The sequence below is a fragment of the Lathamus discolor genome, chromosome 6 (assembly GCF_037157495.1).
Source record: "Lathamus discolor isolate bLatDis1 chromosome 6, bLatDis1.hap1, whole genome shotgun sequence".
NCBI classification, from domain to species: domain Eukaryota; kingdom Metazoa; phylum Chordata; class Aves; order Psittaciformes; family Psittacidae; genus Lathamus; species Lathamus discolor.
Genome location: NC_088889.1, coordinates 1838478 through 1854184, shown reverse-complemented (window position 1 = coordinate 1854184; position 15707 = coordinate 1838478). Strand labels below are relative to the sequence as shown.

Here is a 15707-nt window from a genome sequence, read left to right as displayed (position 1 = left end):
CAGCCCAAGGGAAGTGGTTCCCCCTCTCCATGGCAGGCAGTCTTGGGCTTTGCTGGGTCTCCTGTGGGATGATAGCACTAGAGGCCTGGTATCTCCTGAGTCAGATGCACCTAAATCCAAACACCAGCCTTGCACCCTGCTTGGAACCTCGGGAATCACCTCCGTGAGTTCAGTGCTTTCCTGCTTTAGCTTCTGCTAACAGACCCGGGGGATGCATCTGCGTCTGAGGGACACGGTTGTCAGTGACACCGTTCGGACGCTGCCCACATCCCCTTGGGTTTAGGCACAGGCACGGTCCTCTCCTATGCAGCCACGTAGCTGTAGCAAGCTCAGTCTCCAGCCACCATCCTGCTGGGGCTGTGTCTTGCAGGCAGTGCCAGTGTGGGTTAAATCCATGCACAAACCCTCTTCCAGAGGGCTGTGGGGAAGGAGCAGCACCTCAGTGCTCCCACTGGGAATGGCCCTGTGGGCTCCAGCTGGGATAATGACCAAGCTCAGGGTTTGGGCAGGCGATAACTAAGAGCAACTGATGCCCCTTCTGGTGGTCCTCAGGCTGAGCCATCACTAGTAAATGCAGCTCTAGGGAAAGCAACACTGTTGAGTCAATGTTTCTGTCTGCTTTTGGGGTGATTCTTGAGGTGGCCCAAGTCTGTGATGGGTATCTCACAGCAGGGACCCCACCTTGGAGATGTGCCCATGTGCCTGGAGGCTGAAGGCCCTGTTGGAGACAAAGGAGGTCTGTGAAAGACCCCCACGAGCTGGTTTGTGACCATTAAACATAATTTACTCCTCCTCTATCAGCGTGTTCTGCCTAACCAGGGCCAGTGGCCTCTGCCTAACACAGCCGCTGGCAGCCCATGGGCACAGCACCAGTGCAGGCTCTGTCCCTGCAGCTCCCCAGGCAGCTGATACCTGTCCAGGACCACGCTGGGCAGCAGGAACGGCTCTTCTCTTTGTGTTGGTGCCCCGTGTCCTGTTACAGCACTGGGGCCTGGCTTGGGTTACATGGAGGTGCAGTGTCAAGCGATAGTGCCTCGTGGGCTGGGCAGCACTGCTGCTCTTGCTCCAGAATCCCTCTTCCAGCCCTGCATCCTTACAGGTTTCAGTCTTTCCCACAGCTGAGTGTATTGAGGCTGGGGTGGGCAGGCTGGAGCCAGCTGGCTGGATCACTGGGTCCCAGCTCTGCAGTGCCCCTCCATGTCCCCCTGCTCAGTTCTGTGGCCCTGGTTTTGGATCTGCAGGGCACTTCTGTGCGCCAGCACTTGAAGTGAGAGGCAAAGACACCCGAGGAGTTGGCCAGGGGTGCTGGGAAGCAGCTGAGCACCACAGGGACAGACACAGCAGCCAAACAGGAATGGGATGCTCTGAATGCTGCTGCAGAGCCATTTCTATCTTACAGCCCTGTGCGAAACCCACTGTCAGCATCAAACTGCCCTCCGCTCATGGTTACACTGCACAATGCATCACGAGAGGCAGTACTGTCTGATCAACCATGGAACCGTGCTTAGGTGGTCACCTACAGAAGTCACCCACAGGCAGAGGTGGCAGAAGCCTGCCATGGGAAGCAGAAATGCTCCCTTCCAGCCTTTCCTTGGCTTCTTCCAGAGCCATCCTGGTTTCCCCCCTCCTTGGGCTTTCATCTAGGTGCAGAACAGATGCCAGTAAGTGGAGAAGTAGCTTAATTTATTTATGGTATGCATTAACATTAATTCAGCTGGTGGCTGTGCATTGAGTAAGGTGGCAACTTGATAGTACCAGCCATTCCCCAGCAGAGCTGGGGCGTGCTCTGTGCAGACTCTTCCAGAATGGGGAGCTGAGCAAATGGGATACTGCTCTGGTAAGGCAGGAGGAGAGGATGAGTGTCCTGCTCCTGTGACAGCCAGGAACTCCAATGAGGACAGCTAAGCACTTAAAGGGGTATCAGCTCTGGCAGGGATAGAGAGGGGAAGATATTATAGAATCAGAATGGTTTGGGTTGGAAGGGACCTTAAAGCTCCTCTGGTCCCAACCCCTGCCGCAGGCAGGGACCCCTTCCACTGGAGCAGCTTGCTCCAAGCCCCTGTGTCCAACCTGGCCTTGAGCACTGCCAGGGATGGGGCAGCCACAGCTCCTCTGGGCACCCTGTGCCAGCGCCTCAGCACCCTCCCAGGGAAGAGCTTCTGCCTAAGAGCTCATCTCAGTCTCCCCTCGGGCAGGTTCAAGCCATTCCCCTTGGCCTGTCCCTACAGGCCCTTGTCCCAAGCCCCTCTCCAGGTTCCCTGCAGCCCCTTTAGGCACTGCAGCTGCTCTAAGGTCTCCCCTTCAGGAGCCTTCTCTTCTCCAGGCTGAAACCTCAACCCAAGGCCTCACTCCCATAGAAATAATATTTAGCCCTCTGTGTGCATTGGAGCATTGTGTATGCTATCCAGGGAGCTTCCAATGCAGTACCTGTGTGAATCTGGGAATCACTGTGCTCACTTCTTTGCAGGCCTGGCAGTATGCACAGGCTGAGGGTGCAGCCTGATGACACTGGAGGAAAATGGGAATATCAGTGGTGTGAGCTCCAAGCTGTCCCTTGGCAGCATCGTGATCCCAGAATCAAGGCCAGCTGAGCTTGGTGTGGTTTGTTTTCATTATGAAACATAATTCTCCCTGGAATTTCAGTTCTGGCCTGCTCTCCATCCCCAAATGTGCCAGCTCACAGCAGAAACTGATGCTGGGGGAGGGAAGATGCGAGTGCCAAGGGGACCCAGGTGTTTAAATGCTGGTTTAACACATGCTGAGTGTCCTTTGACAGCATCTTGAAGCAGGGGGTGAGTTTAAAGTCCTGCCAAGGAAAAGCCCTCAGGATGCACAGGATGTGCTCATGTGGTGCTGGGCTGAGCCAGCCAACTGCTGTGTGCAGTAAATCAGAGCAGCCCAGACTGGTTTGGGCCTTATATCTAACCTAAATCACTGCTGGCCTCAGGCGGCTGCAGGGAGCTAATGGGCAGCTGATTTACTCCTCTTGAGGCCTGCTTTGCTGGAATTTGGTCCGAGAGGTCCCATCCCTGGTAAAATTTGCTTTTGGGGTGTGTCCATGTGCAAAAAAGCCCTTTAAAACCTGTAACTCAGTACCGAAAATGGCTTATTTGAGCAACTCTGTTTGTTTTAAAGGCAGTTTCAGCCTTTCCCTTCACTGGCTTTGGCGGTGCAGCAGGTACTGTGGCTTGGTCCTTGCTTGTGCTGACCGGTACATCCCACCCTGAGACCCTAACAGCTCCAAACCATGGGCTGCCTTTGCCCTCGGGCACCAACCTGCTTCTGGGCTGTGCTTCCAGCATAGTTGTTGGATCTCTGATTCATTTCTACACGTGTCTGTAAGGGTTCTGTTCACCTCACAGGGATCTTTCTGCCCTGATCAGATCTGCAGGAGCCTTTGGTGCAGAGCAAAAGGAATGATGCCATTAGAGGTAGGAGGAGCCATGTGCAGAGTGGGGCAGCACCCAAACACTTCCACATCTCCTGTTGCTTCCTTCTGGGCTCATCCTGTGTCCTTTGGGCTCCAGGCAAGTGACTGACACAGATCAAACACCCACTTGGCACTGGCCCATCATGCACCATGCAGGCCCCAAAGAGCCTCAGGCAGTAACAGCAGGTTTCTGTTCTACCTTTATTTCCTTGTTTCACTTCTTTGCAGCTAATCAGAGGTATCAATGACTTTAACACTGCATCCACCAAGCACAGCCTCCACCTTGCCACCAGCCTGTCCCCAGGCACTGTAAGTCATTGTGGGACACTGCCCCAGGCCACTCCACACTGACCAACCTCCAGTCAAACCCCTTCAGCACCAAAGGCACTCCCCAGGGACAAACCACCCTCACTTGGGGGCTGCAAAGGGACGTTTCTCATCAAATATCAGCTCTGCAATGGGGGGCACGGGCAGATGGTTTGTACCCATCAGAACCACCAACCAGGCACACTGAGAGCTCTGAGGTGGGACAGTTTGGAAGCTCAGAGACCCCAAAACCTGCTGGTGTTCCCCCCATCTTCTTATCCAGGCGGTGACTGAGGGAGGTGACAACTTTCTGCCTGCTCTGCCCACTCCCCAGGCCAAGTTTTCACCTGGGATGCATTAAGGGACCCACAAAGATCAGGACTACCTGGTACTGACACCTACATGTTCTCTGCAGCTCTTCACCCAGTGCCTCCCTGGCTACTCCAGAGCTGAGGTGCTTTATAAACACAGTGCTACCAGGCTCTGCCCAAGCACCATCCTTCCAATTCCCTCTGCCTCCAGAGAGCCAAAGGGCACTGGAGTTGTCATGGTTCACTGAGTAGTTACAGGAGGATAATCATTAACCTGCTGAGGACAGTCTCTCTTCTGTTAGGCCTTTATCAGGGTATCTCAGGAACACACTGCAGAGGGTCTGGGTGAGGGGAAGCAATGATCTGCACAGCTTGCCCTCACAAAAGCACAGCTGGGCCCAGCACAGGAGGTGGTGGCACTTGCTGCCACATCAGGCCAGCCTGTGGTGTATGGAGGGCTGGAGTCATGAGGCTTTGATTGAATTCCAGCCTAAAACTCCCCAACAGCCACATCCAGATCCTCAGAGGTGCTTTTGCCATAGAATGCCAGACTGGTTTGGGTTGGAAGGGACCTTAAAGCTCCTCCAGCTCCAACACCCTGCCATGGGCAGGGACACCTCCCACTGGAGCAGCTTGCTCAGACTGAAGCCTTAGATGAGTTTGTGGACACAACTTACCATACAGGTCCTTTGCACTCAGCTTGGAGGCTCCATCTGCTCTGCCCATGCTGCCACTGGAAAAGACAAAGGTACAAAGAAACCATCAGCTCCCGGATCTTGGTAACATCTCCTCTCCCGCTGCAGCTCACAGCACCGTCAGCACTGCTGCTGTCATGAATGGGATTAGCCCTACCCTCATCATGTCTGTCACACATGGTATGATAGTAAGTGTTCAAGGCCAGGTTGGACACAGGGGCTTGGAGCAAGCTGCTCCAGTGGAAGGGGTCCCTGCCTGTGGCAGGGGTTGGAGCTGGAAGAGCTTTAAGATCCCTTCTAACACAACCCATTCCATGACTCCAAATTAGCAGGCAAAGCCTTTGCTTGGCTGCCTGTGCCAGCAGCTCCCTCTGCAACCCCAGCTGATACCCACACCGCGGGCACGTCACTGAATCCAGCAGCTGGAAACAGGAGACAGAGGAGCCCGTTGGGGCCTGTCCCCACTGGAGTTACCTTTACACAGTGTCCCCTGGAAGGACATTGCTTCTGGAGGGGCTGTTTTAGGGACAGGGGCTCCCAGTGTGTGGTAAGCAGGGTTCTTAGAGGGAGCAGGGCAGGTAAATGGAGACCCATCCACACTGTACCTGAGCCTACCTGAATCTTGTGTAAGGACCAACATTAAGATCCCTTGTTAATCGACCCTTCTGAGATGTGCTCCTTGAAGGCAGGGCTCAAATACAGAACTTGTCCAATGTAAAAATGTGGAAGGACCAATTCACAGAACCCCAGCCTGGTTTGGGTTGGAAAGGAGCTTAAAGCTCTTCCAGCTCCAGCCCCTGCCCCGGGCAGGGACCCCTTCCACTGGAGCAGCTTGCTCCAAGCCCCTGCGTCCAACCTGGCCTTGAGCACTGCCAGGGATGGGGCAGCCACAGCTTCTCTGGGCACCCTGTGCCAGCGCCTCAGCACCCTCCCAGGGAAGAGCTTCTGCCTAAGAGCTCAGCTCAGTCTCCCCTCTGGCAGCTTAAAGCCATAGCTGTGTGCAAACACTTGAGTTTTGGGGTGTCAGGTCTCCAAGCATGGGTTATATTCCCAGTAGGGCCACCCCCCCATGCCTGTGCTGTGCCCAGCAGCTCAGGCTTGGCAGGGGAGGATCAAAGCAGGACCTCAGGGTTTCAGGCACTGGCCTGCCCGGTGCAGTGAGCCAGTGGCTGGCCAGTGGCACTCTCTGCGCTGTCCCTGTGTCCCCCTGAGGGCAGGCAGTGGTTCATGGTGCTCACACACCTACACCCTGCTCTCCAGAGACCAGGAGCATGCAGGAGGGAGGGAGAGCTGGGGGTTCTGGCTCCATTGGGAAGCTGCTGAAGCACCCAAACTGCAGGTGCAGAGGCTCCTGGTGCCCCTCTCTTCCCTCCACCTAATGAGCCATAACCAGCATGCAGGATACAGGAGGCAGCGATTCTGGCTATGGGCACAGCTTGTGAGGTGCCCAGGAAGGGTGAAACAATCACCAGGGACTTAGGGACCAGTGGGACCACTGGGAGCATCCCCCTCTTTGGTAGGAAGGGGAAGAGGTGCCAGCATGGAGGAAGCCCACCATGGAGATCCTTACTTTGAAGAGCCAGGGTTGCTGCTGAGGGATCCCTTGAGACTCATGTTGCTTCACAGGACAGGCAACTGCAGCAGAAGCAGAAGAGACAGGGTTAGTGTTAGAAAACACCATCAGATGATGTATCCATGTGTGTGCTGCCCTTTCCACCTTCATCTGGGCTCTCCAAGCAGTGAAGTGAGCACCATGGGGCTTCTTTGGTCTGCCCTGTGGCTCAGACACCTCACAGCTCTGACCAGGATGCCTTTCCCAACCCTATGCCCACCTCTCCCCTCTTGCCCATCCCTTCCAGGCACATCCCAACTGTGGTATTCCAGCATGTCTTTTCCTAGTGAAGCAGCCCTGCCTGCGGTTCAGCAGGGATGGATGGGTGGGTGGATGTGGCTTTTGCCTTCATGGCCTGTCAGAGACCATTAACACACACACGGATCCCTGTGGCCATGTGCTGTTATGTGTCCTGAGTCACTTTTAATGCCTATAGTGCCATTATCTTCTGTTACGCAGCAATTTCAAGCTCTAGACCAGTTAAAGCATCCTTCCCAGGGCATTGCCATATAGGGAATCATGAGATAACTGTGGGTGCTGCCCCACTGGCACGTGAGGATGGAGAGGAGTTCACTGCGATGGCTGAGTGCTTGGTGAGAAACAGGCAGGTTATTTCCCTCCTCTTTCAGATGAGAATTACAAATACCATGAGAGGAGATCTGAGAGAGATGCAGGCTCTGCTCTGAGAGCACAACTTCAAGGGGAGGGAAAAAGGTAAAGGGCAAACAAGGTATAAAACACGGTATAACCAAACCTCAGGATGCTTTGTATTAGCATCCGAGACGTTCACCCCTGCTCCAGTGCAGGAGCTGAAGCAAAGCCAAGACAAAGTCGTCAGGTATTTTTATCCTCTTTGAGAAGCTCAGGAGGCTCCTGCCATGGGCTGGGGTCAGACCCTGCTCACCACAATGTGGTCAGAATCCAAAGGTGTGGCTTTAAAACATGGGTCGGCTTTAAAACACTCTCATTGCTGGCCTGAAGGAAGAAATCAGTGTCTTGAGTGAGATTCCCTGTGAGGGCACCTTTGAACGTGGGGTTTTCCTGAGTTTAGGCTGAAAGATGTGACATCCCCAGGGAATACTTCGGAGCCATCCCTGGCACCTGGGATTTCCTCTCTGGAGGCTGACTCTGGGGCAGGGCCTGTTGGGCTGTCAGCAGAGCTGCCCTGGATTCCTTACCCATCCGCTCCTATTCCTCCCGTTGGAAACGCTCATTTGTGGTATTTTGCTGCGTGTTTCAGCCCGAGGTGAGGGCAGGCTCTGGGTTTCTCTGGGCTCTGAACAAAGCTGTTGCTCAGAGGGATGTGTTTTGTGGAGATCCAGGGGAAGCACACGGCTCGTGTGTGTTGTACCCTGCTATCAGTTCTGCACAGCCACACATCCCAAAGAAGGGCGGTTTGGGGCTTCCACCCTCCTCTGTGTCACAGAAACCCTCCTGTGACGGCACTGGGACGCTGTTAGAAATTGCCCTGACATGGATTTTGCAGCTCCTATGTTAAAATCTCCCCTTTCCATCTCGTGGTTGATACCGAAGTCTGTGCACACACAGATACAGACTCACACACACGTTAGAGCAGAAACTTGGTGTTCTGCCAGCCCCTGGCAGTGTAATGAAACCCGTCCCTGGGCCCAAGCCTGGGTACCTGTGAATTTTCCCCCTGTTAATAGCTGTCTGCTGGTTTCCTTTTACCCTCCTCCTCCCCTTCCTATCTCCCACATCTGTGGGCATTAGCATAAGATACCTGGAGAAGGGAACGGGCTCTTATAAACCCAGCCTTGGTCTGTTTACCCTGCACCATCCAATCGCCTCGGTGCCACGGCTCAGGATCATACCTGGGAATGTTTCTGCCTGTTAATGGAACATTCCTGGCTCCCTTCCACTTAGTGCCCCAGGGCTGTGTCCTTAACAGACTGAAATCCAGGTGATGCCAGCAGGTAAGTGGCACCAAGCTGGCTCCCAGGCCCTAGTGTGACACAACAGGAGGAACCTGGGATGCAGCCCAGGTCACCCTGGTTGTTATTCCTCCTTCAGGAGCTCTGTCCAAAAGACAGTGTTGGAATCTCCTCCTGCTTTTAGAGGATCCCTGGTCGAAGCCTGTTAGCTGCCAAAGGAGCAGCCCCTGTGACAGTGGCAGGAGTTGGTGCTCAGCTGCAGGGTAAAGCAGGACTGGCCATAAAATGAGCCAGTTCTTTATCTCTCTGTAGCTGATAAGGAAGCAGTGATAAACTTGGGCTCTCAAGAGGAAGGCAGGATAAGCAGCTAGTGGAAAGGCCACTGGACCCTGCAGCTGTCATAATGACTTGTTAATGTGCTGCTTGAGGAACATCCACCATACACAGAGAGCAGAAGGCTCTTACGTGGTCCCCAGTGCTCCAAAAGTCTTCTGCCGGGCCCAGCATTAACACCACTGACCCGCAGTGAGGGGCTGCTTATAAACTGCTCCTTCTGACATGCCCCATCAAGTGACCCTGGTCCTTCTTGGCACTTACAACACAGTGAACCCCCGTGTCCCCTCTCCTGTCACCCAGCACCACTGGAAGCCTGTCTTCTCTTCCAGGGTGCCTGCATGAAGCTGGGAACAGTGATTGTGGTGCCAAGGCAGCAGGTCCTTCCCTGCTGGGCTCCATCCTATTTATTCCTGCTCTTTTCACTATTTAGCCTTTGCCTATCCCCACCTGCTGCATTGAGGGCCAGGGCTGTGTTCAGCTTTCAGTGATGGAGATGAGGGTGTGCTGTGATGCTGGCCAAGTTAAACCAGGACAGAGCCTCACACCACAGCTTCTAATTCCCTTTAAATTAACTGATATTAATTGAATCCCAGCTGGAAGCTTGGGGCCAGGGGACACGGTTCTGACTTTGTAATGGTTTTGTTAAACTCAGAGACAACTGGACTTAAGATGAGGAAAGTGAAGGGGAGACCCTGCCCCCCTGCAGCCCTGATCCAGCTCCGGGGCAGCAGCACAAGAGGGACGTGGAGCTGCTGGAGTGAGACCAGAGGAGGCCATTGAGATGCTGCGAGGGCTGGAGCAGCTCTGCTCTGGAGCCAGGCTGAGAGAGCTGGGCTGGGGCAGCTGGAGAAGAAGTTCCTGGTTCAGCTGCGAGCTGTAAGTGTCTCCTCACCCAAACCAGTCTGTGATGATGAAGAGAGGGCTGAAAGCCCTTGCGGCCAGAACCAAAGATAAGACTTGAGAGATGAGAGGAGGCTGGGGCCGGGTGGCTGCTGCTGCCCCGATCTCCCCCTCCCTGTGGGGCACCCTTAAGACCTCTCTCAGTCTGCAGCCCCTGAACATGTCCTCTCCCCACTGCCACTGAGCTGTGGCTCACGCTTCCCACATTAGAGGGTTCCTGATCTCCTTCCTATCTCCCTGCAGGGTGCGGCTGCTCCTGCTCCTTCCCCAGCAGCGCAGGAAGGGAAGTGAGAAGTGAATTGTGCTGTTTGATGTGAGGCTGTGCAGGGACTGCTTTTCCCTCTGCCCCATCAAATCCAGTTCAAGACCATCTGGTGGTGCAGGGCAGAGGTTCTTCCTGGGTCACCTAAGCCTTGCTCATGAGCATGGTGTTTAATGGGATTCGGCAGCTAAGCCAGGCTCAGATCCTGGCCATGGGGACAGCATTATGCTTTTGCTGGGGACTTCAGAGGAAACAGGGCTAAAGCCTGGCACTGGGACTGTCCCAGGCCAGATCTGATGTGCTGGAGGGCCTTGGGGAGGGCAGCACAAATCACTGCTGAAGGACATGGAGGTGGGGGAAGCCCTGGTGTGCTTTAAAGCAAAGGAAATCTCACTCCCTGATTTTCCGGCCGGTCTTATCCTCAGAGGTCAAATATCCTCCTGAAGACACCCAGAGCCATGGCAGGAGCCTGGCATTGTTGTCTGGGCTACGTTTGTGGGCTTTTATAGCAGATGGAAGCGGGCCATACATTGTTTTGGCTTGTGTGAGTCTCTTTGAAGAGGGAGCTGTGAGTTTGCAAGGGTGGAGAAGCTCAATGGGAGGGGAAGGAATGAGAGCTCTGCCTTTGGGCTGATGGCTGCTATTGTCCCATGTTATTTTTATGATGTACACTTCTCCCTTGGCTGCTGTGGTCATTCCTTTTTGTTCTTATAGCACATGGAAAAGGCTTGAGTGGGCAACAGGAAATGGGGAACTACCAGTGTCTTTTAGGGCTGTTATTATCATCGCTGTTAATAACGACAGCAGCATCTAGTGTCTGTGAGTGTTCTTCATCATGGGTCTAAGAGGACCTTTAAGACGGCAATCAGGTAGTGTTAGTATGAAAAGGCATTAGGATTCGCGACTGTAGCAGCAGGGAACTGCCTGTCAAAACACAACAGCTTTTGATGGAACAACAGTAGAAATACATGCAACCCCCCCTAAGCGGCTACCTAGGAGGAACAGCAAGGTTTTCCTAGTCTGCTCTAACCCATTCCTAACAGAGCTTGTCCTTGTTTCCATCCATCATCCCACTGTAATCTGCCAAGCGTGACAGGACCTCCAAAATGCCCACAAAAACTAGTGCTGAAATCTGCTTTCCCACCTGGAGCCATGGCAGTGACAGCGATGGGGTAACCCACGTGTCAAAAAAGGTGTCAAATAAGGTTTGATGCCTGTAGCCTGAAGTGTTTCTTGACCAGGTCCATAGAATCACAGACTCACAGAGTGGTCTGCGTTGAAAGGGACCTTAAAGATCCTGGCCTTGAGCACTGCCAGGGATGGGGCAGCCACAGCTTCTCTGGGCACCCTGTGCCAGCGCCTCAGCACCCTCCCAGGGAAGAGCTTCTGCCTAAGAGTTCAGCTCAGTCTCCCCTCAGGCAGGTTCAAGCCATTCCCCTTGGCCTGTCCCTACAGGCCCTTGTCCCAAGCCCCTCTCCAGGTTTCCTGCAGCCCCTTTAGGCACTGGAGCTGCTCTCAGGTCTCCCCTTCAGGAGCCTTCTCTTGTCCAGGCTGCCCCAGCCCAGCTCTCTCAGCCTGGCTCCAGAGCAGAGCTGCTCCAGCCCTCGCAGCATCCCCATGGATGCCTCTGGCCTCACTCCAACAGCTCCACACCCCTCTGGAGCTGGGGGCCGGGTTGGACCCCATGGAGTGATGCCAACATGCACAGTGGTCCCTTATGCCCTGTCAGGTCAACCCAAAGGTTTTTGGTGGGAATCGGCCTCATTCTGCAGCGCATTGTGGTGCTTGAGGATGCAGTCTCTGCACCAAGTAGATTCTGGTGAAACAGATGTGATGGGAACTCTTCCTGGGGGTCCTGCCTGGGGCAGGTGGGGGCAGGTATGAGGGTGCTGTGCCTGTGCATGCAGCTTGTGCCACTGGATGGGTCAGGCAGGAATGCTGGAGCAGCCAAAGCCAAAGCCAGTAACATAAAGCGTTGGTTGGAAACATTAGCTGGGACCACATGATGTTATCTGTTAACTTCCCAGGACAACAAAGCGCTGTCTGTCAGGAGGCTGAGTGCTTTCATGAGGGAGCATCACAGTGGTGAGAGCTCTCTGATGGACTGTCCTGCAAGGAGAAGTCTGGACCCACACAGGAGCGAAGGCAGCACATGCACTGTGATGCGTCCTGCTCTGCCCATGCTCCAGACAGGCCCCAAGACCATCCTGCGGGCTCCCATGACCCATCCTGCCCTTGTGGAGGGGAGCTGGCAGGTAGGCATAGCTACAGTCCTACATTAACCCACTCCCAAACCAGCTCTGCGGTGGTGCTGAGGCACTGGAATGTGTGCTCAGTGCTTCCCATGTGGCAGCGAGAGGTTTAACTTCACACAGTACAGTTCAGATCTCTAAAAGTGCCTGTGAGATGGATCCTGGGTTGGACCAGAGAACTTAACTGGGTCTCCTGTGGCCTGGTCCAGCCTCCTAATGATGAAACCACCCTTCTGCTTTTAGTTGCTTTTCTGAACCTGCCAGTAAGCGTGTTTGTTGGGGCTCACCAAATGAAGTTCAGACCTCCCTGGGAGGGCCTCTGCCTCTGCCTAGAATATGCCCCCTGAAAGAAACTCATGTTTGGATTAGTCAGAAAGCACAAGGGGAAACCCAGATCCAGAGCAAAGAAGCTGACGGTCAAACACATCCCAGAATCCCAGCCTGGTTTGGGTTGGAAGGGACCTCAAAGCTCCTCCAGCTCCAACCCCTGCCATGGGCAGGGACCCCTTCCACTGGAGCAGCTTGCTCCAAGCCCCTGTGTCCAACCTGGCCTTGAGCACTGCCAAGGATGGGGCAGCCACAGCTTCTCTGGGCACCCTGTGCCAGCGCCTCAGCACCCTCCCAGGGAAGAGCTTCTGCCTAAGAGCTCAGCTCAGTCTCCCCTCGGGCAGGTTCAAGCCATTCCCCTTGGCCTGTCCCTACAGGCCCTTGTCCCAAGCCCCTCTCCAGGTTCCCTGCAGCCCCTTTAGGCACTGGAGCTGCTCTCAGGTCTCCCCTTCAGGAGCCTTCTCTTGTCCAGGCTGCCCCAGCCCGGCTCTCTCAGCCTGGCTCCAGAGCAGAGCTGCTCCAGCCCTCGCAGCATTCTCCCTCAATCCATGGCACCCTTCCACTTATCTTACAGTGACAAAGGCACCCAAGATCACAGGTCACATTGCGAAGACACAAGCCCTATGGAAGAGGTGCGGGTGAACACGTGGGTCATCTCAGGGCATGCATGGCATGTACCCCATTACAGCAGTTCCAGTCACAGGCGTTGGGCACAACCTGCTCAGTGTGTGGAAGAAACACTCCCTGCTCTGTCCATGGATGTTTCACATTGTGGAGATTCTCCAGAAGACAAGCACCTGAATAAATACAGCCCAACAGGTCGGCACAGGCCTGAGCAGGGAACCATGAGCTCTTCACCCTCCGTGGCAGAAGCAGCAGCAGCTCTTTCAGGCTGAGGCAGCTCAGATCTCCAGCCACCCCTCTACCAGCTCTGATGGACCCCTACTGCCACAACTGCGTTGTGCCCAAATACTGCAGAGCATCAGGGTAAGATCTAGATCCAACGCTGAGGATCATGCTCCCAAGCAGCCTGCTCCTTGTTCACCCTCCTCCTCAGAAACAGTGATGTGGGCTTAGAGTATTTCCTGGTTCAGGTTGGAAAGGACCTTAAGATCCCCCAGTTCCAACCCCCTGCCAATGGAAATGCAGGGATTGGCTTCCTAACACCAAGAAGGGAACATCCACACCCTTGTCCAGCCACCAGGTCTGGCTTGAGCCCTGCTGAGTGCCGCTGGATCTGAGGGATCTGCTGGCTGCCCGGAGCTGACCCGGTGGCTCAGGAACCCAAACTGACACCATGGAGCAGAAGTGCCCACATTAACCAGCATTCAACAACCACCTGCAGACAGCACCGGGGAGTGCCCACAGGTACCCACACACTGCCTGTGGCTCTTTCCAGCCCGGAGGTGAGGCGCAAACAGACCTTAGCTCAGGTCCAGGTGAGGAGTCCGGGGCTGGATGCTCTTGGGCTGGGGAGAGGAAGGTTCTGCTGCTGGCTGAACCCAGCGAGGAGCTTTGCTATTCCTGCCAGGAGGTAAAAGCCTCCCTTCAAGAAACACAACCAAAAGCAAGTCCAGACAGTGCCTTGCTCTATAAATACCCAGGGGAAACACATAAATAGGCCCAGTCTCCAGGATCTTGGGAAAAACCTGGCAGCTGCCTCCACTACCCCTCTGAAAGTGAAAGAGGTGTTTGCAGAGTCCCTGTGCTGAGTCACAGCTCCTGGATTTACCCTTTTCCTCTCTCTTGGAAGGCTCCTGCGGGAGCCGGGTGGAGGAAAGCCACGGCGCAGGTCTGGGCTTGCTGTGTGGCTGCTGAGCCCATCTCTTGCCAGGGGGGCTGAGCATTGCCTGCGCTTGGGCTGCAGTTTAGGACAGGCCCAGAAGGAGCCTGCCAAATACTCATGGATGCTTTTGGAAGGATGGAAGGAGGTGGGTGAATGTGCCTTGTATAAAAGCTCGTTAAATGGGGTAAACTAAAAGAGCCCCAGGTCCAAAACTGTTCAAATGGGAGAAAGTGTAACGTGAGTCACTCGCACTCCGCAGGAAGAAAAGCCATGACGTGTTCCCAGGGCTGCCTGGGAAAAGAATCGTAGAGTCATGGAATCACAGAATCAGCCACGTTGGGAAAGCCCTTCAAGCTCATCCAGTCCAACCCTTACCCCAGCACTGCCAAGACCACCACTGACCCATGGCACTGAGGCCTCGTCTCCGCGGTGTGTGAGCACTTGCAGGGCCGGTGCCTGCAGCCCTGCCCTGGGCAGCCTGTTCCAATGCCTGAGCACCCTCTGGGGCAGGAATTGTTCCTCAGCTCCATCTAAACCTGCCCTGGTGCAGCTTGAGGCCGGTTCCTCTTGTCCCACCCCTTGTTCCTTGGGAGCAGAGCCCAGCCCCTCCTGGCTCCATCCTCCTGTCAGGCACTTGTAGGGAGCCATCAGGTCCCCCCTGAAGCCTTCTCTGCTCCATCTGAACCCCCCAGGTCCCTCAGCCGTTCCCCAGCACACTCGGGCTCCAGGCCCTGCACCAGCTCCATTTCCTTCTCTGGCCCCACTCCAGCACCTCAAGGTCTCTCTTGGGGTGAGGGGCCCAGAGCTGAGCACAGGATCCCAGGTGCTCCTCACCAGCTTTCCTCTGTCCTGTTGCTATCTGTGCCCACACCTCCTGTGAGCGAAGCCTGTGCCCTCGTCCTCTGACTGGTGGGTGGGAGCCATGAGGAGAAGGACACAAGGCTGGAGGGCTGCAGCCATCCTGTGCCAGGGCTGGCAGCACCCATGGGTGCAGCTCGCTTGGCATCCAGAGGGTTTGCTGAGGAAATGCACTGGTGGTTGCAGTGATGAAGGTTTCTCTGTGTCCTTATTCAACGCCTCCCCCCTCCAAAATGATCCCCTTTTCCTGGATCTGGACCACGGGCTTGGAATCACCACAGCAAGGGAGTCAGAGCTGTGATTTTATAAAGGGGGGAAGGATTTGACATTGACTTTTTATTTTCTCTGTGTAAAATTCAAGGCTCAGACATTCAGGCCAGTAAAACCAGGGAGTGACTCTGCATGTGTGCGTGTGTCATATTCCAGAGCAGGGGATGGATAACGGCCCAGGGCACTGCCCTGTGCTGCTCCAACCCGGCCTGAAGGAGGGCACTGCATCACCCCCGTGTCCAGGCAGGAACCAAAACCCTCTGCTAGTGTCTGCTGTTCCTCACATGCACCTCTCAAAGGGATCTTTCATTTCTCTTATGGCTTTTGCCGGCTTGTTGTGAAACAGTTGGGAGACTCAGCCAAAGCAGGATGAGCGGGTGGCTGGGGAGGGAGAAGGTGCTGGGGTCCCTGCTGGGTCCCTGCTGCTTCACACAGTGATGTGAAGGCTCTGCCTGGTCTTCATTGTGGTG

The 15707-nt window shown here is 54.9% G+C and overlaps 1 protein-coding gene across 1 annotated transcript in view; it reads right to left on the bottom strand.

Annotated features, from left to right (window-relative positions):
- Positions 1-15707, bottom strand: part of EPS8L2 (EPS8 signaling adaptor L2) — a 63206-nt gene that overhangs the window by 35700 nt on the left and 11799 nt on the right. Inside the window, exons 2-3 of the mRNA XM_065686506.1 lie at positions 6313-6377; positions 4725-4780 (exon numbers count right to left, since the gene is read on the bottom strand). Of these exons, the coding sequence (XP_065542578.1) occupies positions 4725-4780; positions 6313-6356 (100 nt within the window). The 5' untranslated portion in view covers positions 6357-6377. The remainder of the gene's footprint in view (positions 1-4724; positions 4781-6312; positions 6378-15707) is intronic.